The sequence below is a fragment of the Vipera ursinii genome, assembly GCF_947247035.1.
Source record: "Vipera ursinii genome assembly, chromosome: 2".
NCBI lineage: Eukaryota > Metazoa > Chordata > Lepidosauria > Squamata > Viperidae > Vipera > Vipera ursinii.
The window spans coordinates 278,129,487-278,154,251 of NC_139513.1; the positions used below are offsets into that span (position 1 = coordinate 278,129,487).

Here is a 24,765-nt window from a genome sequence, read left to right on the forward strand (position 1 = left end):
AAGCACACGGAAGATGAAAGTGGTGTTTTAAAGCTGCTGGAAGTCTGAAAAAAGTCAGTGCTGTCTTAAAAACTGGCTTGTTCTGGGGACAAACCTTTGATGGGAAGAGGTGTGATGGTTTCTCTCGTGCCTGTAGCAAAAATAATATCCATCTACTTTGGGTGTGTACCGTTTGTCTAGGGATGCTGCTTAGATTGAGATGCACTGAATCTAGGGTGACATACCAAAGGTTACTTTCAAAAAGTAGGTCAGTCCAGGAAAATAAAGGGGGGGGGGCTAAAGGAAGAAAATGGGTAGTTCAAGAAAAAAGAAGAAGAAGGGCAGGCTATATATATTTAATACATGGAGGACATAAATAATTTAAGAGTAGGAGCCAGACAGTTGCAGTTCTTTCTTGCAGAACAGCATGAAAATCTTTGCAGGCAGGAAGGAAATTCTTTTCATATCTAGACACACCTACACATACGCACGCGCACACAAACGTGCGCATGTATCTGCTGCCAGTGCTCAATTGTTTTTCACTCCGAATTACAGATCAGCCATTTTAAATTTTCATATACACACTTGTATGCACATTTACAAGCAAAGTCATTCCATCCATTTGGTCATCAAGCAGTGGTTTCAAAAAGAAAACAAAATGCAATTTAGAAGATGAACAAATACAGCCCAAAATTTTTAGGATGCTTAACTTTATTTCTAAGATTTGTATCTATATAGTTTTTCATTCATCAAAATCTATTCATAGCCTTGAACCTCTCTGACATTCAGAGAACTAAAAACTGTTTTCAGGAGATTTGCTGTATTGGTGACAAAGGATAAAAAAAAAATTCAGGCTGCGTAGAAGCTTCAGGGAGCATGTATCTAGTTGCTTGCTTTGATTAATTTAGATGTACTCCAGAGTTATTTGCATGGTTGTCGATGAATGGATAAATAACAGTATTCTTGATATGAACTGTAGATCCTTTTACCCAGAAATGGTCTAAATCAGGGGTGTCAAACTCAATTTCATTGAGGGCCGTATCAGCATTGCGGTTGCCCTCAGGGGACCAGGTAGGTGTGGCCTGGGTGGGTGTGGCCTACTGGGTGGGCTTGGCTAAAGTGCATATGGCTTACTGGGTGGGCGTGGCCAGCTCTACATTGTTCGCATTTAGGGTGACTATGGGGGCCTGGGCAGGAGTGGGACAGATCTGAGGGTCTCTGGCAGAAGGAGGGTCTCTGGGCCAAGGCCAAGGCAGTGGGAACCGTTCCCTCACTGTTTCCAGGATGACTTCGCGGGCCGCATGAAACCACTTCACGGGCCGGATCTGGCCCCCGGGCCTTGTGTTTGACATGTCTGGTCTAAAATATTCTAAAATTTCATTGTTTTCAAGCATGTATTTCTTTCTCTTCAACTGAATACAATAGAATTGAGGCTACTAATCAAAGCTGCATTTCCAAGGAACTAAGCTTCATTGATTTAAATTCTGAATTAATGTTAGGACGTCCCTGTTTAACCAAGTTCTCTAATATATTGGGACTACCTCTTCCAAGCTCCCAGGCAACTTAAGATTCAGGGTATTAGGTTTATGCTCAACTATAGTTTGATTATATCCTTCTGTCTGGATAGAGGCAGCATAATGCACTCAATTAATCAAAGTAGAGCTTGTCCCAAATAACAAGGCACGATTCAACATGTCAGAAATGAAAGTTTCATTCACTGGCTTCGGCTGTCTTCCAACTTCATTGATCCTAGTTATGCTGTCAAGTTATTTAAACAACTGGCGCATTCACTCTTTCTTATATCACTTAATATGTCTTTTTTTTAAAGAATAGTTCACCAACCGTTCCCAAAAATATTCTTTATAAAAACCAAAGAAAAGAAAGTGAAAGGAATCGGAGGCTTGAATTGCAGGAGGAAACTCATAATAGGATAATAGACTGATCAAATCAAAAGGAAAATTAAAGAGACAGAGAATATTTCAGTGGCTGTTTGATGTCGCTCTAGCGGAAATAAGATGGGCTTTCTTCCTTAGTGCAAAAACATGTTCTATGAAAGCCAGTTGGTCTGGCAGAATTACTTATGAAAATCCTGGATGAAAGAAGCCATGAGAAGCAGAGAATGCAATTCATAATAAATATTTGCATAAGAAGAAATTACCATGGAGCTCAGGAAATCCTATACTGCTGTCATGAATTTCAAATCCGCTTACACTTTTTGAATGCAGCATGAGTATTCTCCCAGTTCATACTGCAGAATCAGCAGTGTGGTGCCTGTGATGATGGATGTGAAGTAAAACTAAGTCTCGTTTACTCTTTGTTTGATAAAATTGATTTAGGTCTGTCCTATAAGCACCCTGGTCATACGCGTAGGTCTGCTTCTGAAGATCTGCCCAAACTTCTCAGCTTCATTCATTTGTTTGCATTTCCTTTAATAATCAATCCGTTAGTTTTATATTCTTCCTTTTCTCATATGGGTAACATATGATTCATTATGTTATCCCCACCACCACGGGGTGTAGCTTGGGTTGTGAGGGAGTGACTCAGTCACCTAGTGAGTTTCTTAGACTGAGAAAGGACTTGAACCTGCATCTCCTCAGTCTTGACCCTTACAGTATAAATTCAGGAATCTCCCATGGGTAAATCCTGAGTTAATCTCCCAACACACCTGGAGGCTTCAGCTTTCAGAAAGCATTCACAGATGTTGAAAGGCATCTGTCAGCTTGGCCAAACAGGAATGGTATTTGTGTTTGGCTCTGTAACATGACTCACTCATTAGAAGTAATTATTGTGGCAGCTCAGATACTAGTTGCTGGTTTGTCTCTTGGAGCAGGTTCATATTATCTTTCCAAACAGGTGTTGCCGGATTGCCGAGTTCTTGCAAGCTTGAGAACCAGAATTTGACAGAATGTATTAATTGCTGAAATGCCATTAAAAGTAAATAACTCTCTGTTCTAGCTTAGAAATCCAAAAGGGATTGGATTGCTGATTGATGACCAGCAACAAGCATCAATTATTGTTTTGTCAGTGGGTTAGAAACAAGACAGAATGAAGCTTAACAGTACTTAATAACGTACTTTGTCCTTCCATTGAGTAACATCAGTTAAACCTTCAAGCCAATCTGATACAAAAAGATGTCTATTTTGAGTGACTTGCCCAGCATGTTTTGGTCTAGATTATTCTTATCTTGGTCTTCTTACATCAGAACTAGATGTTTTAGGTGATGCCTCAGCTACTGCCAATCTACATTATTGGTAGGATTCTAAACCCAGGTTTTCAAAGATCCCAGCACTTGGGTTGATGTTTTGATGTTTTGATTATAAAAATATTTTTTATAAATTATTTTACTCAACCTGCATTTTCTACTTTGGGTTAAGCAGAACTGGGCCTGTTATTGAATAGGGTCAGGTAGCAATGCTTGGTGATATCAGCAGAGTTAAAAGAGGACTGGTTTTGATGTGACCCAGCCCCTAAGCTATGTTTTGTGGCTTTGGGTTGCCCTGGAGGATACTGTTCTATTTTGAAGAAATATTGAACTGTCAGTGTGTTGGCTTTATACTGTATGTTGAGTGGCAAGCAATGTCATCTTCTGCCTTAGTTTAATATGCAGTGTACATTTGTAGCAGTCCATTTGTTTCTTGGCATGGATAGTTCAGCCTCCACATAATCACTTCCTGTGTCATCAGAAGTTGACTGAAATCTATGATTATCTTTGGAATATGCATTCACGAAGTGACACAAACCATCCTCTATAAAATTTCTTCCATATTGTAGACCTGGAAGATCTTCTTATGTAAAATCAAGATCAATATAATATGAAATAGAACGTTATACCTACTATTCTTCTCAAAGGTAATTAGCTGTTGGGAGGAAAAAATACAGGTAGTCCTTGACTTACGACCACAATTGAGCCCAAAATTTATGTTGCTAAGTGAAGCATTTGTTAAGTGAGTTTTGCCTCACTTTACAACCTTTCTTGCCACAGTTAAATGAATCACTGCAGTTGTTAAGTGAATCTGGCTTCCCCATTGACTTTGCTTGTCAGAACGTCATAAAAAGTCATCACATGATCCCAGGAGGTTGTGTGGCAAAGGTCATAAATATGAGTCAGTTGGCAAACTTCTCAATTGTGATCACTTGACCATGGGGATGCTGCAGTGGTCATAAGTGTGAAAAATGGTTATAAGTCACTTTTTTCAGTGATGCTGTTACTTTGAACAGTCATTAAATGAACTATTGTAAGGGACCTGAAGACCTGGCTCTTTGAGCTTTCCAGCCCAAGCTGAGAGTTTTTAAATGGGGTTTTATATTTTTTTTCAGGGATCACATTTATTATTTTTAACTGTTTTTAACTCTTGTATTGTATTAACATTTTTTAAATACTTTGTAAACCGCCCTGAGTCCTACGGGAAAAGGGCAGTATATAAATTCAATAAACTTAACTTAAACTTAATTCTACCTGCATGGCAAACTGTGAAAGTTTCAGGATTAACGTACTTAATGATGATTAGTAAGATACGCTAGAGGTGGCCTATGTAAATTTATGGCACAATAAAAAGAAGCATTCCCTTTAGTGTGAACGTACCTCTTGGTGGCTTCATCCCGTTTTCTTAGCACAGTGTAGGGGTCACTGTCTTCCTTCATAATGTGTTTTTTTTAATTCCCAATCTGGTCTACGTACAGTTACTAATCCCAGGGAGAAAAGGGGACATTTGGTGGTATTTGAATTGGTTAAGTTTACCTCTGCAGTAAAAGTCTTTGAGGAAACAAAGAGAATTTTGGGCAAGAGAAATGATGGCTGATTCTCTTGATTTTCCCAACTGCCAACGCAGATGTTGTCCACATGGACTGTCATAGTGTTTGTTCAGTCTTCCTCCATTCTTTAGCTTCCAGATGTGTTAGACAATAAATCTCATCACCCCAGCCAGCATGCCAACGATGGGGCTGTAATCTAAAACATCTGGAAAGCAGAGGAAGTCTGTGCTGGGCTACCACATACCATTGCAGCTTCCTTTATTACAGTGTTATTGGTCTGTGTAAAATATTCACCTTCTGAGTTTGTTTGCTTAAATGAAAGGATGTGTGCTCTTGGTATGCCTTGTGGGTACACAATGATGGTAGAAGATGTAATGCAGCTTTCACCAGCTGTACACTCTCTGTGTTGGACTTTTACTGGAGAAGTGTAGAAAATGAAATCCTATGAAGCTTATTTAAAGAACCTAGACCGGAAGAAGTGATGTACACCTTGGTTGTCTACAAATCTAGACATTTCTGAGAAGGATGCATGTCACACCACGGATATAGCATAACATGGTAGAAGAGAGGGATTTTACAATTTTAAAGTGCAACCCACCTGAAATGACAATCTATATTTTTGTCTGTTTTCAGAGAGGCCCTGTCTTTTTTCTTCCACAGGAACAGTTGCAAGAAAGTTGTTCATTTCTGTTTTAAGGATTTGGGGCAATTTAGATTGGGATAATGGCAGGGAAAAAACGGGATCCAGATTCTTAAAGGCATTTTTCCAGGTTTGCATCTGTCAATCCATCTATCAGATTTACAGTATATTCAGCTTTCGCTCTGGGACCTCAAAATAGTGCACATAGGAGCCCTGTTTCATTTTATTGTCACAGCAGTGATGTGATGATGACATGTCTCACATTTACCATGTTTTAAAACATTTAGCTGATTTAGAAGATGTATATGAAAACTATAATTCTTAAAGGAGGGTTCTTCAAACTTGGCCCTTTTATGACTTGTGGACTTCAACTCCCAGAATTCCTGAAGGGCCAAGTTTTAAGAACTCTGCTCTAAAGGAAAACTAACAGACAATTTTCAGGGGAAAAAAATCTTGATTAAATTTCTGCAAGTTGTTATGTGTGCCAGGGAAGATTTCATACTAGAACTCTGTCAAATAAATGCATCTTTTTTGAGACATCACCCTTCCATAACTGAGTTCTTTCCAAATTCATTGGGGTTCGTGCTAGCTGAGAATTTTGGGAGGTGTAGTCTCAATGAACCTGGAAGGGACCAGTTTTAGGCAGGCTGTTCCAAGATGCAGCGGTGTCATTTATTTTTTCTGTCCATCTTGCATGAGGTCAATTTACAGCTGAAAGAGAAGGCAGGAACATTTCACAGTAAATGACTAATTAAATCACTCAGCTGCCTGTCAACTAAAACTTCAATATGAAAAGATCCAGAATAACTTAAGTTAAATGAGGACAGTGAGATGAGGACAGCGACAATTATATGTGTTTTCTTGTTCTACTTGATTAATTCTCTCAACTGATGTTTCTGTTGTGAGACCTAACTCTAAAAAGCAGCTTGCTATACCTTTTTTGCTTTCTAAATAAATCCCGTTCTGTCTGAAAGGATAAAGTGGGATTTATTTAGAACACTTTTAAGATTTGATTTTCCGAAAGTTTATGTTAACCCATGGTTCCACGAATCAATTGAGTAAATTATCAAGGTAACTTCTTACATTAAATGTTTTCTGGTGAGACTGGTCTATCAGGGCCACCTGGTCTACCCCAAATATGGGACAGAGCATACTGCTTCTTACATTAATCAAACAGACACAGTTATAATCGATACTATAATTAAGACTTAAGCTGAAGGTGTCAAAAGATGCAGTTTAGCTAAGAGTCAAGAATCTTCCTTTTGTAGGTTGCCTTTCTGCATAAAATGACTAAACACCTGCAGATATACGTTATCCAGGCCTAGCTACATCTTATAGTTGATAGTAGAGATTGAATTTCCAGCTTGGCTTGTGTTTCAGATCTATCTGGTTTATGACTAAAACCAAGGTCCTAGAACAGGGGTAGCAACCTTGGCTCTTTTATGACTCGTGGACTTCAACTCCCAGAATTCCTGAGCCAGCTGGCTCAGGAATTCTGGGAGTTGAAGTCCACGAGTCATAAAAGAGCCAAGGTTGCCTACCCTTGTCCTAGAACAGGGGTGTGAAACTCAATTCCATTGAGGGCCGCATCAGCATTGCGGTTGCCCTCAGGGGCGTGGCCTACTGGGTGGGCATGGCTAGAGTGCATATGGCCTACTGGGTGGGCATGGCCAGCTCTACATCATTTGCATCAAGGGTACCTATGGGGGCCTGGGCAGGAGTGGGACAGATCTGAGGGTCTCTGGCAGGAGGAGGGTCTCTGGGCCAGGGCCAAGGCAGTGGGGGCCGTTCCCTCACTGTTTCCAGGATGCCTTCGCGGGCTGCATGAAACCACTTTGCGGGCTGGATCCGGCCCCCGGGCCTTGTGTTTGACATGTCTGTCCTAGAAGAAGGTGGACACATACGACAACCTCAGTCGATCAATCCCTGTTTCCTCTTATTCTGTTCATTTGATTTAGAATTGTTAATGATGGGGGCTTTGAACTTTATTTTAACTGAATTATATTTTTGTGCTAAAATGGTTCAAAAATACAATCATTACCGGCCATTGGGAGTTGCAGAGTTTCTGCAACCCAGAACACACGTATTTCCCACTTCCTGTTTGCTGCATTGGAAGATTGTGATGTGTTTGCCACAATGTCTCCCCCATGACACCATCTGTACTCTTCTTTCTTCCATCGCAAAATTTTCCCAGGGGAAAAAAAAGAGTTTATTAAGACAACTTCCCCAACATAGGGTTTTCTGCTCTTGTCAGAGGACAGTTCTCACTATTATTAGTTCTCACCATTTTTAGTGAAGAATGTTGGATGTTGGGAGGGAAATCCCACAGCATTTGAGATTGGAGGTTGGAGATTATTGCTGCTCTCTTTCTCTCTCTCTCCTCTATCTGTCCGTCCATGCATCCATCATCTATCTATCTATCTATCTATCTATCTATCTATCTATCTATCTATCTATCTATCTATCTATCATCTATCTATCTATCTATCTATCTATCTATCTATCTATCTATCTATCTATCTTTAAGAACTGCCCATCTTTTAGTGGTGTATAATAAAATATTAAAGTGTTAAAAATTATAGAAAATTTAAAAGAGAAAAAAGATGTTATTAATTAACAGGTGGGAGGAGAAGATCTTTCAGGGCACCTACCATCTCCATGGCTGCGTGCTCATCTGCACATCCTGAACAAGTGCACTGAGCCATGTTTTTACAGCTGTATAGAAGGCCAGGAAAGTGGAGGCCCAACCTCATCTTTGGGGGAGGGAAGCTTGTTCTGCAGGGTGGGGGAAACAACAGAGGAGGCTCTTTATTCTTGTTAGACCTCACTACTAACCTTGGAAGAGTCCATTGATGCTTTTGGCTGATGGGTAGGGATACAGGGATAACTTCCGTTCAAGGTGGAATTGAGGTCAGCGGCTTGCTTTCCCTTCTCTCCTCTTTCCAACACAATGCATCTCAGTGCAAGAAGTCTTTAGATACCATATTTAATATAATTAAACATGCTGGCTGGGGAATTCTGGGAGTTGACGTCCACAAGTCTTAAAGTGACCAAGTTTGAGGACCTCTGCCCTATGACATCTTGAGCTGCTTCCAAGATACCTATCTCAACTTCTGCTCTTCTGCACCTTTATCATTCTGATTGGCACCCACACAACTTGCTCTTCAGGCTCAAAATTTTGGTGTGCAGGGCAATCAAGGACTTATTCTAATCCAGTCATTACTAAAATCGTGTTCCACATTTTGTTGCAAATGGTGAAATTAATACTATGTATGCCTCTTTGAGAAGCATTCGGGCCTCTTTTGACTGCTCCTCAATTGACCTCTGCTTCCCAGGAGACCTGGGAACAGGGCTCACAACAAGTAAAGAAATTTATTACTGATGGCTTTAATGAGAGGAAATATTCAAACTCGATGGTAAAATAATTATTGCAGAGATGAGAAGTACTGTGAAGGAATTAGTTAAGTGGAATCTGTTACCAGCTTCTTAATGTGAAGGGTTTTAATTGAATCCACTTTCATCCAGCGGAATCCTCCCTTTGCCAGAGTGAACATTCCAGTTACACAACAGTGATTACTGCAGTTTCTGCTTTCAATATCACAGCTTCACTGAAATCTGGTTAGCAATACACTTTTTCCTTTTTATTTTATTTTTAAAGGATAGCTTAAAATATGAAAGCAATAGTTTTCCGTGAGAGCCTAGGGCCTCCAAGCTGAAAATGAGAGGAACACAAGCAGTACTAGAATGGTGTGACAAATTTGAATATAAACTGGATTGAAATCCTTAAGGCATATGGAGTTTAAATGCTGAAAATAAAGTACATAACTTCCTGAATACTCTGAGGCCAGATTTATTGAAAACTTGGCTGGTTTCAAGCACTCTACAAGCTGCCAAAAGTGGGGTTTGGGGTGCTATTTATCCTGCTGGCTGCCAGAACAAAACAGAGAGTTGATAGAATCCAGCCTTTATTGGCAGGATGTTATAGCATAGAGACTCTATTTTTGCCTTGGGTGGGTGGGGGCATGGTGATCTGTGTCCCAATCTGAGAAGAACTCCACAAGATAGGAGAAGGCTCCAGGAAGAGGTAACAGATGTCACCAGCAGTAATGGCATGTTCCACAAGGTTGTGCAGACGATCTCAAAGAAGGTTGGCATGGATTCAGCAATTGCAAAGAAGGCATATTGATATAGACACATAGGCATCATTCACAAATAATACTAGGTCAGATTTTTAAAATTATGGTTGGTTAAGCAAGCCACAGTGGTCTAGTTCAGCCATACCACTACCAACTGAATCATGTTCTGGTTTGGTCATAGGGTTCTGCAGTGCTCAGAAGGAACCAATTTAGCCAGGAGTCACCTTAGCATGGAGGAGGTCTATCTGCATGCATGACTTTTATGAGAAAAAGAACCTTCTTGATCTTATATCTCCAACGTGGCTGCAATGGCTCAGTCTGGAGTAGGGGCAAGGGTCCCTCACTAAGTTTTGCATATCTTTGTACTTTTAATATTTGAAGAAGTTCCATTGAAGCTCCTCTCTGGAAACCTGGACATCACCTGAGACATTCTTTTTCAGTCAAATCTTATTTCTCATCCTGGAAAGCTTTTGGCTCAGGAATTCTGGGAGTTGAAGTCCATGAGTCATAAAAGAGCCAAGGTTGTCTACCTCTGGTATAGGTTGTTCTTTGCCACAGTTGGAACCATCAATAGGCAAGTGCATATTGCAACTTACATGGAATTCAGAACTGGTCTTTGAAGAGCCGATTCTCTATGAAAGACAAGAAGTTAATGGGAAATGCATGACATAATCCAAATAAAGCTTCCAAAGTTGGTTTCTTGGGGTTTCTAACGTGGACACAAGAGTCAGGTGCTTATTGATTTATGTCTATGCTTACCTTTCCCAAGCAAATATATAAAACCTTGCATTTTCTTTTTCTTTTTTCCCCCCCTGCAGTTACCTGGCTGATCAGTGCTGGAATGGCGGCTTCATCTACTTGATCATGTTGCGCCGAATCAAGCGTAAGGCCCCTCTTCCTCCGTCAAATGGCAACAATAGTAAGAGCACCGAACCCAAAGCTAGGCCTATCTCCGAGCCCAGTGGGAAAACCACTCAAAATGGCAAAAGGACGAGAAAGTTTGGGGTCATTACTAGAACTGTTCCTGGTGGTAAGGACAGCAAGAGCACCTCCAGAACAGATAATGAGAATGGACATTGCACCCTGGATGGGTTGCATTCAGAGGCATCCAAAACAGAGAATCAAGCAGAGGATCAGCTACTCACAGCAGACTTCCCTTTTCCAGGAGACCATTACCGTTCCCGTCTTTCAGATGGAGGCATTCTAGACCTAAACTCCAGTGAATTATCCTTGCAGGTAAAGAGTTTAAGAACTTTCAGTACTTGGATACCAGAAAAATGTGTTGTGTGTGTGTGTATTTAAAAAAATGAGATGGTGTTTCCTTCAATATTTCAACCTTCTTTGAATATTTAGTTGTGTGCAGTACCGAAAAAGGTTAAAATGGTCTATGCTGGCCTGGGAATTCTGGGAGTTGAACTCCACACATCTTAAACTTCCAAAGTTGAGAAACACACTACTCAAATGAATCAGTTCAAGGGATGCTTGAGTGTTAAAGCAACCACATCTTCTCAATAAGACTGTTTCGAATATCTTCTTCAGTTATTTCTGCATGCATGTCTATATAGATATTTCATGTTGCTGATGGTTCCAGTGCTCTGTGCATCATGTACATATGGAGACAATATGGAGGGGTTTTAAAGTAGCTATGGGGAACCTTCTGGAGGACATGGCTGCTTTAATGCTTTAAGATTAGGAGCTTTGCTTGTACTAGTGCACTTCAACAAGTGCAAATGCACTACCTATTATATTCTGGACTGGTTGCTTCAGAATTGCCCCTCCACAACTAAACACTGAAAATTCAAGCATGCTATTTGAAAAATAATTTTTTGGCAGAGTGAGCAAGGCAGGAGGCCATTTCCCTTGACTTAATCATTGTATAAACTTGTGTGTTTAATGTACATCATTAGTGCCAACCTGGTGGCAATAAGAGGCAAGCTGTTGAACTAAGAGCTGAAGTGTTGTGTGTTTGAGGCAAAAATATTGAATGTTGAAATGCTGAATGCTAAATATGAAGCCTTCAGCTGAGTCAATGCTCAAGACAAGACTGAACTGAGAGCATGGAAAGAACTCCTGCCACAGTTCTGCAGCTGTTTATAAATATGTGAAACCCAGTTGCATTTTCACACTATGTTGAGTTTAGTTTTAATTGTGGTCAGTTTTTTGTGGTTTAACTTGATGTGTAAACATTCACTGTAGCATGTGAATCCAGAAAATACATTAAGCATTTAGTACAATTCCAGCTGATTAGACTGTAGCTACATGTACAGCTCTGGGCCCATTCTGGAGTTCTCCAGTGCAGGGACTAGAAATATCGATAGAGCAGTTCAATTAGGTATTTATGAATTTTTTCAGATCTTCACTGGAAAACTAGCTTCATGCTGCAATTCTCATTAGTTTCCTTAACAAAAGCAAGTGGACTTTGTTTTCCATGTGTAGAAGGGTGGAGGGACACCTGCTGAGACACAAAATCTGATGAATCTCCATGATTAAAGGGGAGAGATCTTGCAAACCAAGAGTTGAAAATGTTGGCATAGCTGTTTGCAAACCAAATGAGCTCTAGGGAATAGTCTTCCATCAGCACTTCCTGACATCATTTCCTTGGCAAGACCTTTAAACTTTCTACTGGGTTATTGCAAGCACCTGAACGAACATAATCACCCTTTGTTTTTAAAATTATTAAGAAACACTATTCGCCTGGACTGATTTTTCTTTTTTTTTCTTCAAAACTGGTTCTCTTCACTTGCTCATACCTTCTTTTTGCCTTCATCTAAGCTAAAGTTCATCTCAAGCCTGTGTTCTTTGTTAACGTATAATCACTCAACCCTAGATACTATCTGGAGTAGACAGGCAAGAAACAGTACATCTTAGTATTTATAAAATACCTTTCCCTTTGTCAGAAAGCACCTCCAGGGATACTTGTTTATCTAAAGGTGCAAATCTGTAGAAGTAAAAATAGGTTTATTGTTCTCATTCATCTTCTGAATTAAAGTTTTACTTACATGTTCATATCTGTTCCACCTAGTCTTATTGACTAGGCTGGGTTAAAAGGATCAAAGTGTGGGATGTCCATCATCTATGGTACCTTGTTTTATATGATGGCCGCAAAAGACTACAATTCCCTTTTTTTTAACTTTCCAGTGAGGCTTAATTGGTCCCTCAAACATTGTCAAGTGACACCTTGACACTTTTCTTGCCTTCTGCTTCTTTCCACAAGAACATTATTACCTTACAAGAGGGCTTTCAGTTGTTTTGAAGCCGTGTTTTAATTTTTAAACCTTTTTGTGTCTTCTTCAAAGTCAAGATTCTGTCTATGGTATGTAAGCTGAATTCTTTCTTCCTGCATATACATATATATATATATATATATATATATATATATATATATATATATATATATATATATATATATATATATATATATATATATATATATATATACATACATATATACTTGTGTAAATTACTAACAAAGAATTAAAGGGAAACTGAAATGCATTTCTGACTCATTAGTCGTCATCAGCCAGCCATACCCTTCTGAGATTCGAACCATGTGCTGATTGCATATGAGGCAGTGTTATTTGCCTCTAAGCCACAAGGTCTCTCTCGCTCTGTTAGCTTTTTTTCTGCAAGGGAAGATATGTTTCAAATGTTAACTCTTTAGATTACCTTGCTAGGCCCCAAACATGGGGCAAATCTTTATTTCCTGTTTTCAGCCTATCTTGAAGGCTATCAAACAGGCAGTAGTCACACCGGACAATTCCTATATTTGTGTAAATTACTAACAAAGAATTAAAGGGAAACTGAAATGCATTTCTGACTCATTAGTCGTCATCAGCCAGCCATACCCTTCTGAGATTCGAACCATGGGCTGATTGCATATGAGGCAGTGTTATTTGCCTCTAAGCCACAAGGTCTCTCTCGCTCTGTTAGCTTTTTTTCTGCAAGGGAAGATATGTTTCAAATGTTAACTCTTTAGAGTTTGAAACATATCTTCCCTTGCAGAAAAAAAGCTAACAGAGCGAGAGAGACCTTGTGGCTTAGAGGCAAATAACACTGCCTCATATGCAATCAGCCCATGGTTCGAATCTCAGAAGGGTATGGCTGGCTGATGACGACTAATGAGTCAGAAATGCATTTCAGTTTCCCTTTAATTCTTTGTTAGTAATTTACACAAATATAGGAATTGTCCGGTGTGACTACTGCCTGTTCGATAGCCTTCAAGATAGGCTGAAAACAGGAAATAAAGATTTGCCCCATGTTTGGGGCCTAGCAAGGTAATCTAAAGAGTTAACATTTGAAACATATCTTCCCTTGCAGAAAAAAAGCTAACAGAGCGAGAGAGACCTTGTGGCTTAGAGGCAAATAACACTGCCTCATATGCAATCAGCCCATGGTTCGAATCTCAGAAGGGTATGGCTGGCTGATGACGACTAATGAGTCAGAAATGCATTTCAGTTTCCCTTTAATTCTTTGTTAGTAATTTACACAAATATAGGAATTGTCCGGTGTGACTACTGCCTGTTCGATAGCCTTCAAGATAGGCTGAAAACAGGAAATAAAGATTTGCCCCATGTTTGGGGCCTAGCAAGGTAATCTAAAGAGTTAACATTTGAAACATATCTTCCCTTGCAGAAAAAAAGCTAACAGAGCGAGAGAGACCTTGTGGCTTAGAGGCAAATAACACTGCCTCATATGCAATCAGCCCATGGTTCGAATCTCAGAAGGGTATGGCTGGCTGATGACGACTAATGAGTCAGAAATGCATTTCAGTTTCCCTTTAATTCTTTGTTAGTAATTTACACAAATATAGGAATTGTCCGGTGTGACTACTGCCTGTTCGATAGCCTTCAAGATAGGCTGAAAACAGGAAATAAAGATTTGCCCCATGTTTGGGGCCTAGCAAGGTAATCTAAAGAGTTAACATTTGAAACATATCTTCCCTTGCAGAAAAAAAGCTAACAGAGCGAGAGAGACCTTGTGGCTTAGAGGCAAATAACACTGCCTCATATGCAATCAGCCCATGGTTCGAATCTCAGAAGGGTATGGCTGGCTGATGACGACTAATGAGTCAGAAATGCATCTCAGTTTCCCTTTAATTCTTTGTTAGTAATTTACACAAATATAGGAATTGTCCGGTGTGACTACTGCCTGTTCGATAGCCTTCAAGATAGGCTGAAAACAGGAAATAAAGATTTGCCCCATGTTTGGGGCCTAGCAAGGTAATCTAAAGAGTTAACATTTGAAACATATCTTCCCTTGCAGAAAAAAAGCTAACAGAGCGAGAGAGACCTTGTGGCTTAGAGGCAAATAACACTGCCTCATATGCAATCAGCCCATGGTTCGAATCTCAGAAGGGTATGGCTGGCTGATGACGACTAATGAGTCAGAAATGCATTTCAGTTTCCCTTTAATTCTTTGTTAGTAATTTACACAAATATAGGAATTGTCCGGTGTGACTACTGCCTGTTCGATAGCCTTCAAGATAGGCTGAAAACAGGAAATAAAGATTTGCCCCATGTTTGGGGCCTAGCAAGGTAATCTAAAGAGTTAACATTTGAAACATATCTTCCCTTGCAGAAAAAAAGCTAACAGAGCGAGAGAGACCTTGTGGCTTAGAGGCAAATAACACTGCCTCATATGCAATCAGCCCATGGTTCGAATCTCAGAAGGGTATGGCTGGCTGATGACGACTAATGAGTCAGAAATGCATTTCAGTTTCCCTTTAATTCTTTGTTAGTAATTTACACAAATATAGGAATTGTCCGGTGTGACTACTGCCTGTTCGATAGCCTTCAAGATAGGCTGAAAACAGGAAATAAAGATTTGCCCCATGTTTGGGGCCTAGCAAGGTAATCTAAAGAGTTAACATTTGAAACATACATATATACATATATACATATATATATTTATTTTATTTATTTATTTTATTTTATTACATTTATATACCACCCTTTCCAGAAGGACTCAGGGCGGTTTACAGGGTGATTAAAAACAAAATTACAAAAGTTAAAAACAATTTAAAAAAATTATATCCGTCCCTGAACAAATAAAATCCCAGTTAAAATTAAAATTAAATTAAAATTAAAATTTTAATTAAAATTAATATATATATACACACACACATACACACACACACACACATATATATATATACCTAATGTAGAACTACATATGTATTCTGTTTATTCATTTGGAACATTTATATGGCTGCCCAGTTCAACCAAGGTGAATCTGGGATGGGGTGCCAAAAAAAAATCAACAAAACCTGCCACACAAAAGAATAAAAAGCCACAATTCTATAAGTAATAATGAAAGAATAAAATAAAATAAAATAAAATAAAATAAAATAGTGATCCCAATAGAAATAACGCCAACATCCAATTAGGGCTCCAGCACATCACAACCGAAGGACCAGGGAAAAAGCTATGTCTTGACAGGCTTCCTGAAAATCAGGACAGTTGGTCCAACTGCATGTTAGGAGATAGAGACCACCACCAAAATCCATACATAACAGAACATAGCAGACCAACAGAGTTGGAAGGGACCTTGAAGGCATTCTAGTCCAATCCCAAGCTGAGGCAGGAAACCCCATACCATTTTAGATAAATGGTTGTCCAATCTCTTCCTAAAAAACTCCAATGTTGGAGCACTCCCAACTTCTGGAGGCAGGTTGTTCCACAGATTATTTGTTCTGTCAGGAAATTTCTCCTTAGTTCTAGGTTGCTTTTCTCTCCTGGATTAGTGTCCATCCATTGCTACTTATCCTACCTTCAGTTGCTCTGGATACTTCCTGGGTCCTATCAGATTAGAGTTACCAGATAGCTGAATCAGCAAAGGTGGACATGGGTCATTAGAAAGAAGGACAAATGGAGGCAGGGAGAGGAGAACACATTAACTTTTTAACTATTTTGGCATCTGCAAGAAAAATTACAGTGAAAACTGCAACAGCAAAAAAAAAAAAATCTCTACGTGTATATGAGATGACTTGCTGGCGTCAGACTAGTTTTTCAATCCCAGGAATGTGCTAGAGCTGGTTAGGAGGCAAAAGCTTTCAGCGTGTCACTGATTAAATCTTTTCAGGAAGAGATAGCTTGTAGATATTAAAATAGAAAAGAAAAGACAATGCTTGATTTTAACACTATGCCTCCTGGAGAGAGGACAAAAAAGGAGAACGTATTCTCCTTAGGCTGGTAGCCCTATATTAGATGTTTCATTGTTTCAGTAAAGAGATCTGGAATGTGCCTTCCCTCTCAGAGCATAGGGTGAAGGAAGATTAGGGATCTAAAATTGATAACCAGCATTGTGGATTGCATTTGGAAACTGCTTGGGAACCAGTGCAGCTCACCCGGTGGTGGCACCCTACGGAGCGAGTGAGAAGCATTCACAATCACCCATGATGCTGCATTCTGGACCAATCAATTGTACATTCCAGATGGTTTTCAAGGACAGCCCCATGTAGAGCACTTTGCAGTGATCCCATTGGGATGTAAGTAAGGTTCTGAGTGAATGAAGCAGGGCCAGGAAAGGGTGCAATGGGCACACAACACAAAATTGTGCAAAGATTCTCCTGCCCACAACTGCTAAATACTCCTTGAGCAGGAGCTAGGAGTCTAGGAAGGCTCCCAAATTGCATACTGAGTCTAAGCAGGGCAGTGTCACCCAGCTCAAATCAAAGATGGAGATTGTTCAGTCCTGGCACCCAAGGGGTCCCAACCCACAGCCACTCAGTCTTGGCATTCTTCCCCATCTAGGCACTTCCATTTGAAAGCTTCATCAGACTGGCTGGAGGCAGAGGTATACAATTGACCACCCCCTAGGAATAACGATTTCACTACCTAGAGCAGTGTTTCTCAACCTTACCAACTTTAAGACCTGTGGACGTCAACTCCCAGAATTCCTCAGTCAGCCATGCAGGCTGGGGAATTCTGGAAGTTGAAGTCTATAAGTCTTAAAGTTGCCAAGATTGAGAAACACTAACCTAGAAATTGATCTTAGACTTACCTCTCTAGTCTTTTTTTCCTCTGAAACTATGACCTGGATTCAGATTGGTTTGGCTTTTGACTTCTAGATCAGCTCACTGAGTCTTCCTATGTTTGTTTCTTTGGCTATAAATAACTTTTTGGAATTTATCTTTGGACTATAAAATGGCAGTTTTGCTATTCCCTAAGCCTACACAGGAGGAATAGTAGAGTCCAGTGTTCAATTTACAATTATAGACTAGTAAAGGTAACTCCCAGATTTCTGGGATCTTCCTTTGTGAATGAATATTCATTCTTCTGATTTGAAAGGAATTGTTCATCTTGAGATGAACGTTCAATCAAACCTAGTTTTTCTTAATGAATGGGAATTGTGTTTAGGAGGCAATCCTGCTCCAAGTATTTTCTCTCTTTTGAATGTAGGTCCCAGGATGCTACTCAAAGGCCAAATATAGTCCTTCTCCTGGAACAAATGATATACCCTGCTTTATGTTATTAGCCAACCAGAGTACTATAGTTAAATCAAACCATGATTTAGAATGACAATATATTCTTAATCAAGATTTATTTTTGCATGGTCTGTTTCCAAAGGCCTTGGATGCCTTCCCTGCCCCCCTTTATGGTTTTTCTTATTCCTGTCATTTTCTGCTCCCAACAACTCATTACATTCAGCCTAATTTGAAAGCTTATCTTACTCCATTGAAGAAAGCTGCAGGAATTCTTTTCTTCTTTTAGACTGCCAGCAGTAGAATTAATTCACTGTGGATAGAGCGTAGACTGATTTTACTTTCTGCTCAAACACTGAAGAGCTGATCTTGCACATTCTACAAAAGAAAGTTTAGATTTACGGCTGAATGCCGTTGAGTAAGTTTAGATTTACGGCTGAATGCCGTTGAGTAAGAAGCAACTGATAGTTAGGGCTCCCTGTATGCATTTGCGTGGGGCGGGGGGAAAGAGGGCAAATGACATGGCATACAACTATGTTAACTTGTAGGGTGATGTCATCAAGTTCCTAGAGGTAGGCCTCAACTTACAAATGGTCACTTACTGGTTCCAAGTTCCCAAGGACCCTCCTGGGGGATACCTACAGCCAGTGGTGAGATTAAGCCGGTTCACAGAACTGGTAGTTAATTTTTTGTTGCCCAGGCCCAGAATGGACTTCCGGAAGTGGCATCCACAGAGAGAACCGGTTGTCCACATATTTGAATCCCACCACTGCCTACAGCCAGGATCCACAGTTCCAATGATTATGCCCCTCCTACGTCTGTTAATAGTATCCTGCAGTTTTACAACAGTTTTGCCAGATTCTAGCATTTACTTTCAGTTTTTAGCAAAAATGGTCCACGGGGTTGCTTAACAACCATGGTGTTCACTTAATGACCACAGCACCCGCTTTATGATCATGGCAGCCGCTTTGTGACCACAGCATTTGCTTAATGTTTGCCACCAGAAATATCGTAAAATCCAGTTAATTATGGATTAATTTATGACCATTTTGGAATCATTCGCCTTTGAAGATAGGGATGAATCTCTGATGAGTACATATAAATCATCATTGCACTCATGTTTTACTGTAGGAATACAGGTAGTCCTCGACTTATGACCACAATTGAGCCCAAAATTTATGTCACTAAGTGAAACATTTGTTAAGTGAGTTTTGCCCCATTTTACAACCTTTCTTACCACAGTTGTTAAATAAATCACTGCAGTTGTTAAGCTAGTAACACACTTGTTAAGTGAATCTGGCTTTCCCATTGACTTTGCTTGTCAGAAGTTTGCAAAAGCTGATCACATGACTCTGGGACAATGCAACTGTCACAAACATGAACCAGTTGCCAAGCATCCGAATTTTAATCATGTGACCGTAGGGATGCTACAATGGTCAAAAGTATGAAAAACAGTCGTAAGTCACTTTCTTCAGTGCTGTTGTAACTTTGAACAGCCATTAAACGAACTGTTGTAAGTCAAAGACTAACTGCATGCTTAAAACACTAATGCACTAAGAATGGAGCATGTAAATTATCTACTAATATTTATTGAGGAGCTTTCTCTGTGTGTCGGAAGGGTAAGAAAATCAGGATTATGTCCATAACTGTATGAACAAAGCTCCACCTTTTCATCCTAACTTTTTTGACCTCTCCCCCCCTGCAGAGTCATCTGTTTATTGATATGAAATTACCCTGAAGTTAATAATTTAATCAGACCCTTCTATAATACTTGCTATAGTCATTTGGAAGTAATTATATTTTTTGGCAGGAATTGTAATAATTATATAAAAATAAACTTTATTCTTATGTCTCTTCCTTTTTTCAGAGTTCAGAGTGGTTTCTGTAAAAATATATTGAAAAATATACCATCACATTAAAAATCTTTTAATATCTTTTTCAGAAGAGAAGGGAAGTAATAACACCAATCATGGATCTGACCATGTGTGCAAACTTGAGAACCTTTTAATGATCATCCCAAATTGTGTTGCAGCCACAGTGGGTTTATTCACTTATTCCTATATTCTGGAACGAATAATGGATTGTTTGATTCAGTTAAAGGCTGAATTCATACTTTCGTTCACAGAATAATTGTGGATGCCTTTGGAAAATCTGAAGATTTGAAGCTACAGAGTTATTTATCATCTAATCATTTTTTGATGCCTCATGTTACAAATTAGCTAAGCTCTTACTTTATATGCAACCATAAGATGGTTCACATTCTCCCTTCTCAGTTTTGTGCGAAAATTACAATCACATTCAGCTCTACTTTGGTCTACAGATAGGTCTCAGTTAGTGTGGTTAATGAATCCCATGAAATGGCCACATTATTTGAATTCACAATACCTGAAGTGACATTTCTATGGAAAATAAGGTAATTGGTTCCAGCTCATAGAGATAGGCAATAAAAAAATTTAAACATATTTTTAATGTCTATATTAATGAAATATTACAGTTAAGGACAAAAAGAATGTACTTATACTTTAAATCTATGGTTAAGGAAGTCATAGAGTAAAGCAAAATAAAAATGAAAACTCCTACATAGATTCAGACTATTCCAACATCTTATCCTAATTTAGTTGCTATGACCACATTCATATTGTTCTGTTATATCAAATTTTTGCCCTAATGTAATAATGAACTTCTTTTTTAAATTTCTATTGCTTTCCTCTGATTTTTGTCCATTTTGCACAGAGGAAGATTAGCAGCCTCTGAAACCCAAAAGGCAACTATGTACATCTCATTCATTGACTGTATTTTGGATGAATTAAATTTGACCCGGTATCAATTTACAGTTCACAATAAATCAAATATTGCATTATTTTAACTCACACTATTTTATATCTTGTATTCAAATAGAAAATAGGTGGAAGGTGTGTTTGATATGTTTGCCACATTGAATTATTTATAAAATAAAGGTGGAATGTATATATATATATATATATATATATATATATATATATATATATATATATATATATGTGTGTGTGTGTGTGTGTGTGTGTGTGTGTGTGTGTGTGTGTGTGTGTAAATTACTAACAAAGAATTAAAGGGAAACTGAGATGCATTTCTGACTCCTTAGTCGTCCTCAGTCAACTATACCCTTCTGAGATTCGAACCTGGGCTGATTGCATACAAGGCAGTGTTATTTGCCTCTAAGCCACAAGGTCTCTCTCGCTCTGTTAGCTTTTTTCTGCAAGGGAAGATATGTTTCAAATGTTAACTATTTAGATTACCTTGCTAGGCCCCAAACATGGGGCAAATCTTTATTTCCTGTTTTCAGCCTATCTTGAAGGCTATCAAACAGGCAGTAGTCACACCGGACAATTCATATATTTGTGTAAATTACTAACAAAGAATTAAAGGGAAACTGAGATGCATTTCTGACTCCTTAGTCGTCCTCAGTCAGCTATACCCTTCTGAGATTCGAACCTGGGCTGATTGCATACAAGGCAGTGTTATTTGCCTCTAAGCCACAAGGTCTCTCTCGCTCTGTTAGCTTCTTTCTGCAAGGGAAGATATGTTTCAAATGTTAACTATTTAGATTACCTTGCTAGGCCCCAAACATGGGGCAAATCTTTATTTCCTGTTTTCAGCCTATCTTGAAGGCTATCAAACAGGCAGTAGTCACACCGGACAATTCATATATTTGTGTAAATTACTAACAAAGAATTAAAGGGAAACTGAGATGCATTTCTGACTCCTTAGTCGTCCTCAGTCAACTATACCCTTCTGAGATTCGAACCTGGGCTGATTGCATACAAGGCAGTGTTATTTGCCTCTAAGCCACAAGGTCTCTCTCGCTCTGTTAGCTTTTTTCTGCAAGGGAAGATATGTTTCAAATGTTAACTATTTAGATTACCTTGCTAGGCCCCAAACATGGGGCAAATCTTTATTTCCTGTTTTCAGCCTATCTTGAAGGCTATCAAACAGGCAGTAGTCACACCGGACAATTCATATATTTGTGTAAATTACTAACAAAGAATTAAAGGGAAACTGAGATGCATTTCTGACTCCTTAGTCGTCCTCAGTCAGCTATACCCTTCTGAGATTCGAACCTGGGCTGATTGCATACAAGGCAGTGTTATTTGCCTCTAAGCCACAAGGTCTCTCTCGCTCTGTTAGCTTTTTTATGCAAGGGAAGATATGTATCAAATGTTAACTATTTAGATTACCTTGCTAGGCCCCAAACATGGGGCAAATCTTTATTTCCTGTTTTCAGCCTATCTTGAAGGCTATCAAACAGGCAGTAGTCACACCGGACAATTCATATATTTGTGTAAATCACTAACAAAGAATTAAAGGGAAACTGAGATGCATTTCTGACTCCTTAGTCATCCTCAGTCAGCTATACCCTTCTGAGATTCGAACCTGGGCTGATTGCATACAAGGCAGTGTTATTTGCCTCTAAGCCACAAGGTCTCTCTCGCTCTGTTAGCTTTTTTCTGCAAGGGAAGATATGTTTCAAATGTTAACTATTTAGATTACCTTGCTAGGCCCCAAACATGGGGCAAATCTTTATTTCCTGTTTTCAGCCTATCTTGAAGGCTATCAAACAGGCAGTAGTCACACCGGACAATTCATATATTTGTGTAAATTACTAACAAAGAATTAAAGGGAAACTGAGATGCATTTCTGACTCCTTAGTCGTCCTCAGTCAGCTATACCCTTCTGAGATTCGAACCTGGGCTGATTGCATACAAGGCAGTGTTATTTGCCTCTAAGCCACAAGGTCTCTCTCGCTCTGTTAGCTTTTTTATGCAAGGGAAGATATGTTTCAAATGTTAACTATTTAGATTACCTTGCTAGGCCCCAAACATGGGGCAAATCTTTATTTCCTGTTTTCAGCCTATCTTGAAGGCTATCAAACAGGCAGTAGTCACACCGGACAATTCATATATTTGTGTAAATAGTTAACATTTGAAACTATATATATATATATATATATATATATATATATATATATATATATATATATATATATATATATATATATATATATATATATATATATATAATAAATAAAGCAATCTCTTTAAGTTGTTTTACAGTATAACAGAGAAATACATTCGTTCCACAAAGTCCTTGGTTACCTCAGTGCTGAAAAAAATGGTATATATGATGGGCCCTCATAATTTCAGCCATTGCAGTGTCCCCACAGTCCCTAACTGTGATTTCTGTCAGCTTCCCATAAGCAAAGTCATTGGGGAAACCAGCAGGGGATGTTGGAAGTAGTGGTTATATGAGGCCCTTGCTTAACAACCTGTGCAGTCCTTACTGTAGTGATAAGAACTGGGAATTGTAAAATTGCCGTTGGTAAGCGACGTCGTTACGTGATGTTGTGATGGCAATACTGGTGCCAATTGTCATTGTAAGCCAAAGATTACTTGTATTTTGCTTTTTGTCTGTGAAGAGAATCAAATCTGGCTCCTTTCCATGTCATTTACGAGGCTGTATCTGCTTCAGCAGAGGAAAAGTCTCATCTCTGTTGCATGTTTGTAAACTGTCTGCCTTAGAGGGATCCTGGCAACAAGCTTGTCCGCAGATAAATTGGGCTGAATATTCTTGCAGTCTGACTGGATTCATATAGTATTCTAAGCCATGGTTTATTTAATTGTGCTTTCCTGAATAAACTACACTTAGCTAAATATACACCAAGCCATAAAAACATCATTTATAAGCTCCTTTTGATTGGGTTTACACAATGTACAAAGTCCAAATGAAACAGTGTAGTTTATAACGATTGCAATGAATCCATCATTGATTGGGATTACATTTCTCACTAAGCCAAGATGTTCTTAACAAGTTATAATTGGCTTCATGCAACACATTATTACATAAACCACAGTTTAGTAACCACAAGTGCTGGATTAACACAAAACCAAATGACAAGAAACACATGATATTTACACCGTATGCCAATCCGGTCTCTGTGTAAAGAGTTACTAGCTCCAGAGGCAGCACTATTCTTCAGCCATCTCTTCCCATTTTATTGATTTATATAATTGCATAAAATATTATAAAATATTTATAATATTTTAAACTGCTGTAATCATACCTATTCTAAGTAGGGTACAAAAACAGATTACAAAAGTGGTTGCTTGTAATCATCACAACTTAAAGGTAATAATGACTAATGTGATCTTCAGTGCCTTGTGAAATGCACTGTCTTTCCAGAGACGATAGTTTTCTGAAAACACCAGCTATTTTGTCTTGAGTGAGAACTTCATCAGGTCTTCTTGCAAAGTTTGAACTGGAGAAGGAGACTCATATGTGGCAAGAAGGTTTTCTGATGTACGGTATTTATTGAGGTCCTCCTTACCAGATAGTCAGCAGTTGTCCAGTGTGAAAGGGCAGGAAGGCATCCTGGTTCAGCCAGCTTCAAGAGTGGGTTTTGCTGCATTCTTCCTTCCAAAACAAAACATGCGTGATCAGGACGGGGATGAGTTTAATCTTCCCCAAACAATTCCTCTACCTTCTGACATGGCCAGAAGAAGAAATTAGAAGCTTTCCTTTCTGTTTCGGTTAACCATAGTTTATTGTTATAGCTGCACCCTAAAACGTGATCAGTCTTGATGAGAGTTGTTGCAGCAAGTCATAAACCACAGTTAAAATTCATTACAGTGAATGCAGAGCTCCTATTCAAAGCTCCATAGATAAGGCACAATTTATGTAAATTCCAGATGCTACATTGGGCATCTCTGCACTTTCATCAAAAACTTATTTATTTTAAATATGCCATCTTTACAATTTAAAGACTGTTCAGACTTGTCTTACAAAATATACAATATCCACAA

The 24,765-nt window shown here is 39.0% G+C and overlaps 1 protein-coding gene across 1 annotated transcript in view; it reads left to right on the plus strand.

Annotated features, from left to right (window-relative positions):
• The window catches only part of PDZD2 (PDZ domain containing 2), a gene marked incomplete at its 5' end in the record, with an annotated part of 197,647 nt that overhangs the window by 94,419 nt on the left and 78,463 nt on the right, over positions 1-24,765 (plus strand). The window contains one exon of the mRNA XM_083354764.1: positions 10,326-10,743. Within this exon, the coding sequence (XP_083210890.1) occupies positions 10,326-10,743 (418 nt within the window). The remainder of the gene's footprint in view (positions 1-10,325; positions 10,744-24,765) is intronic.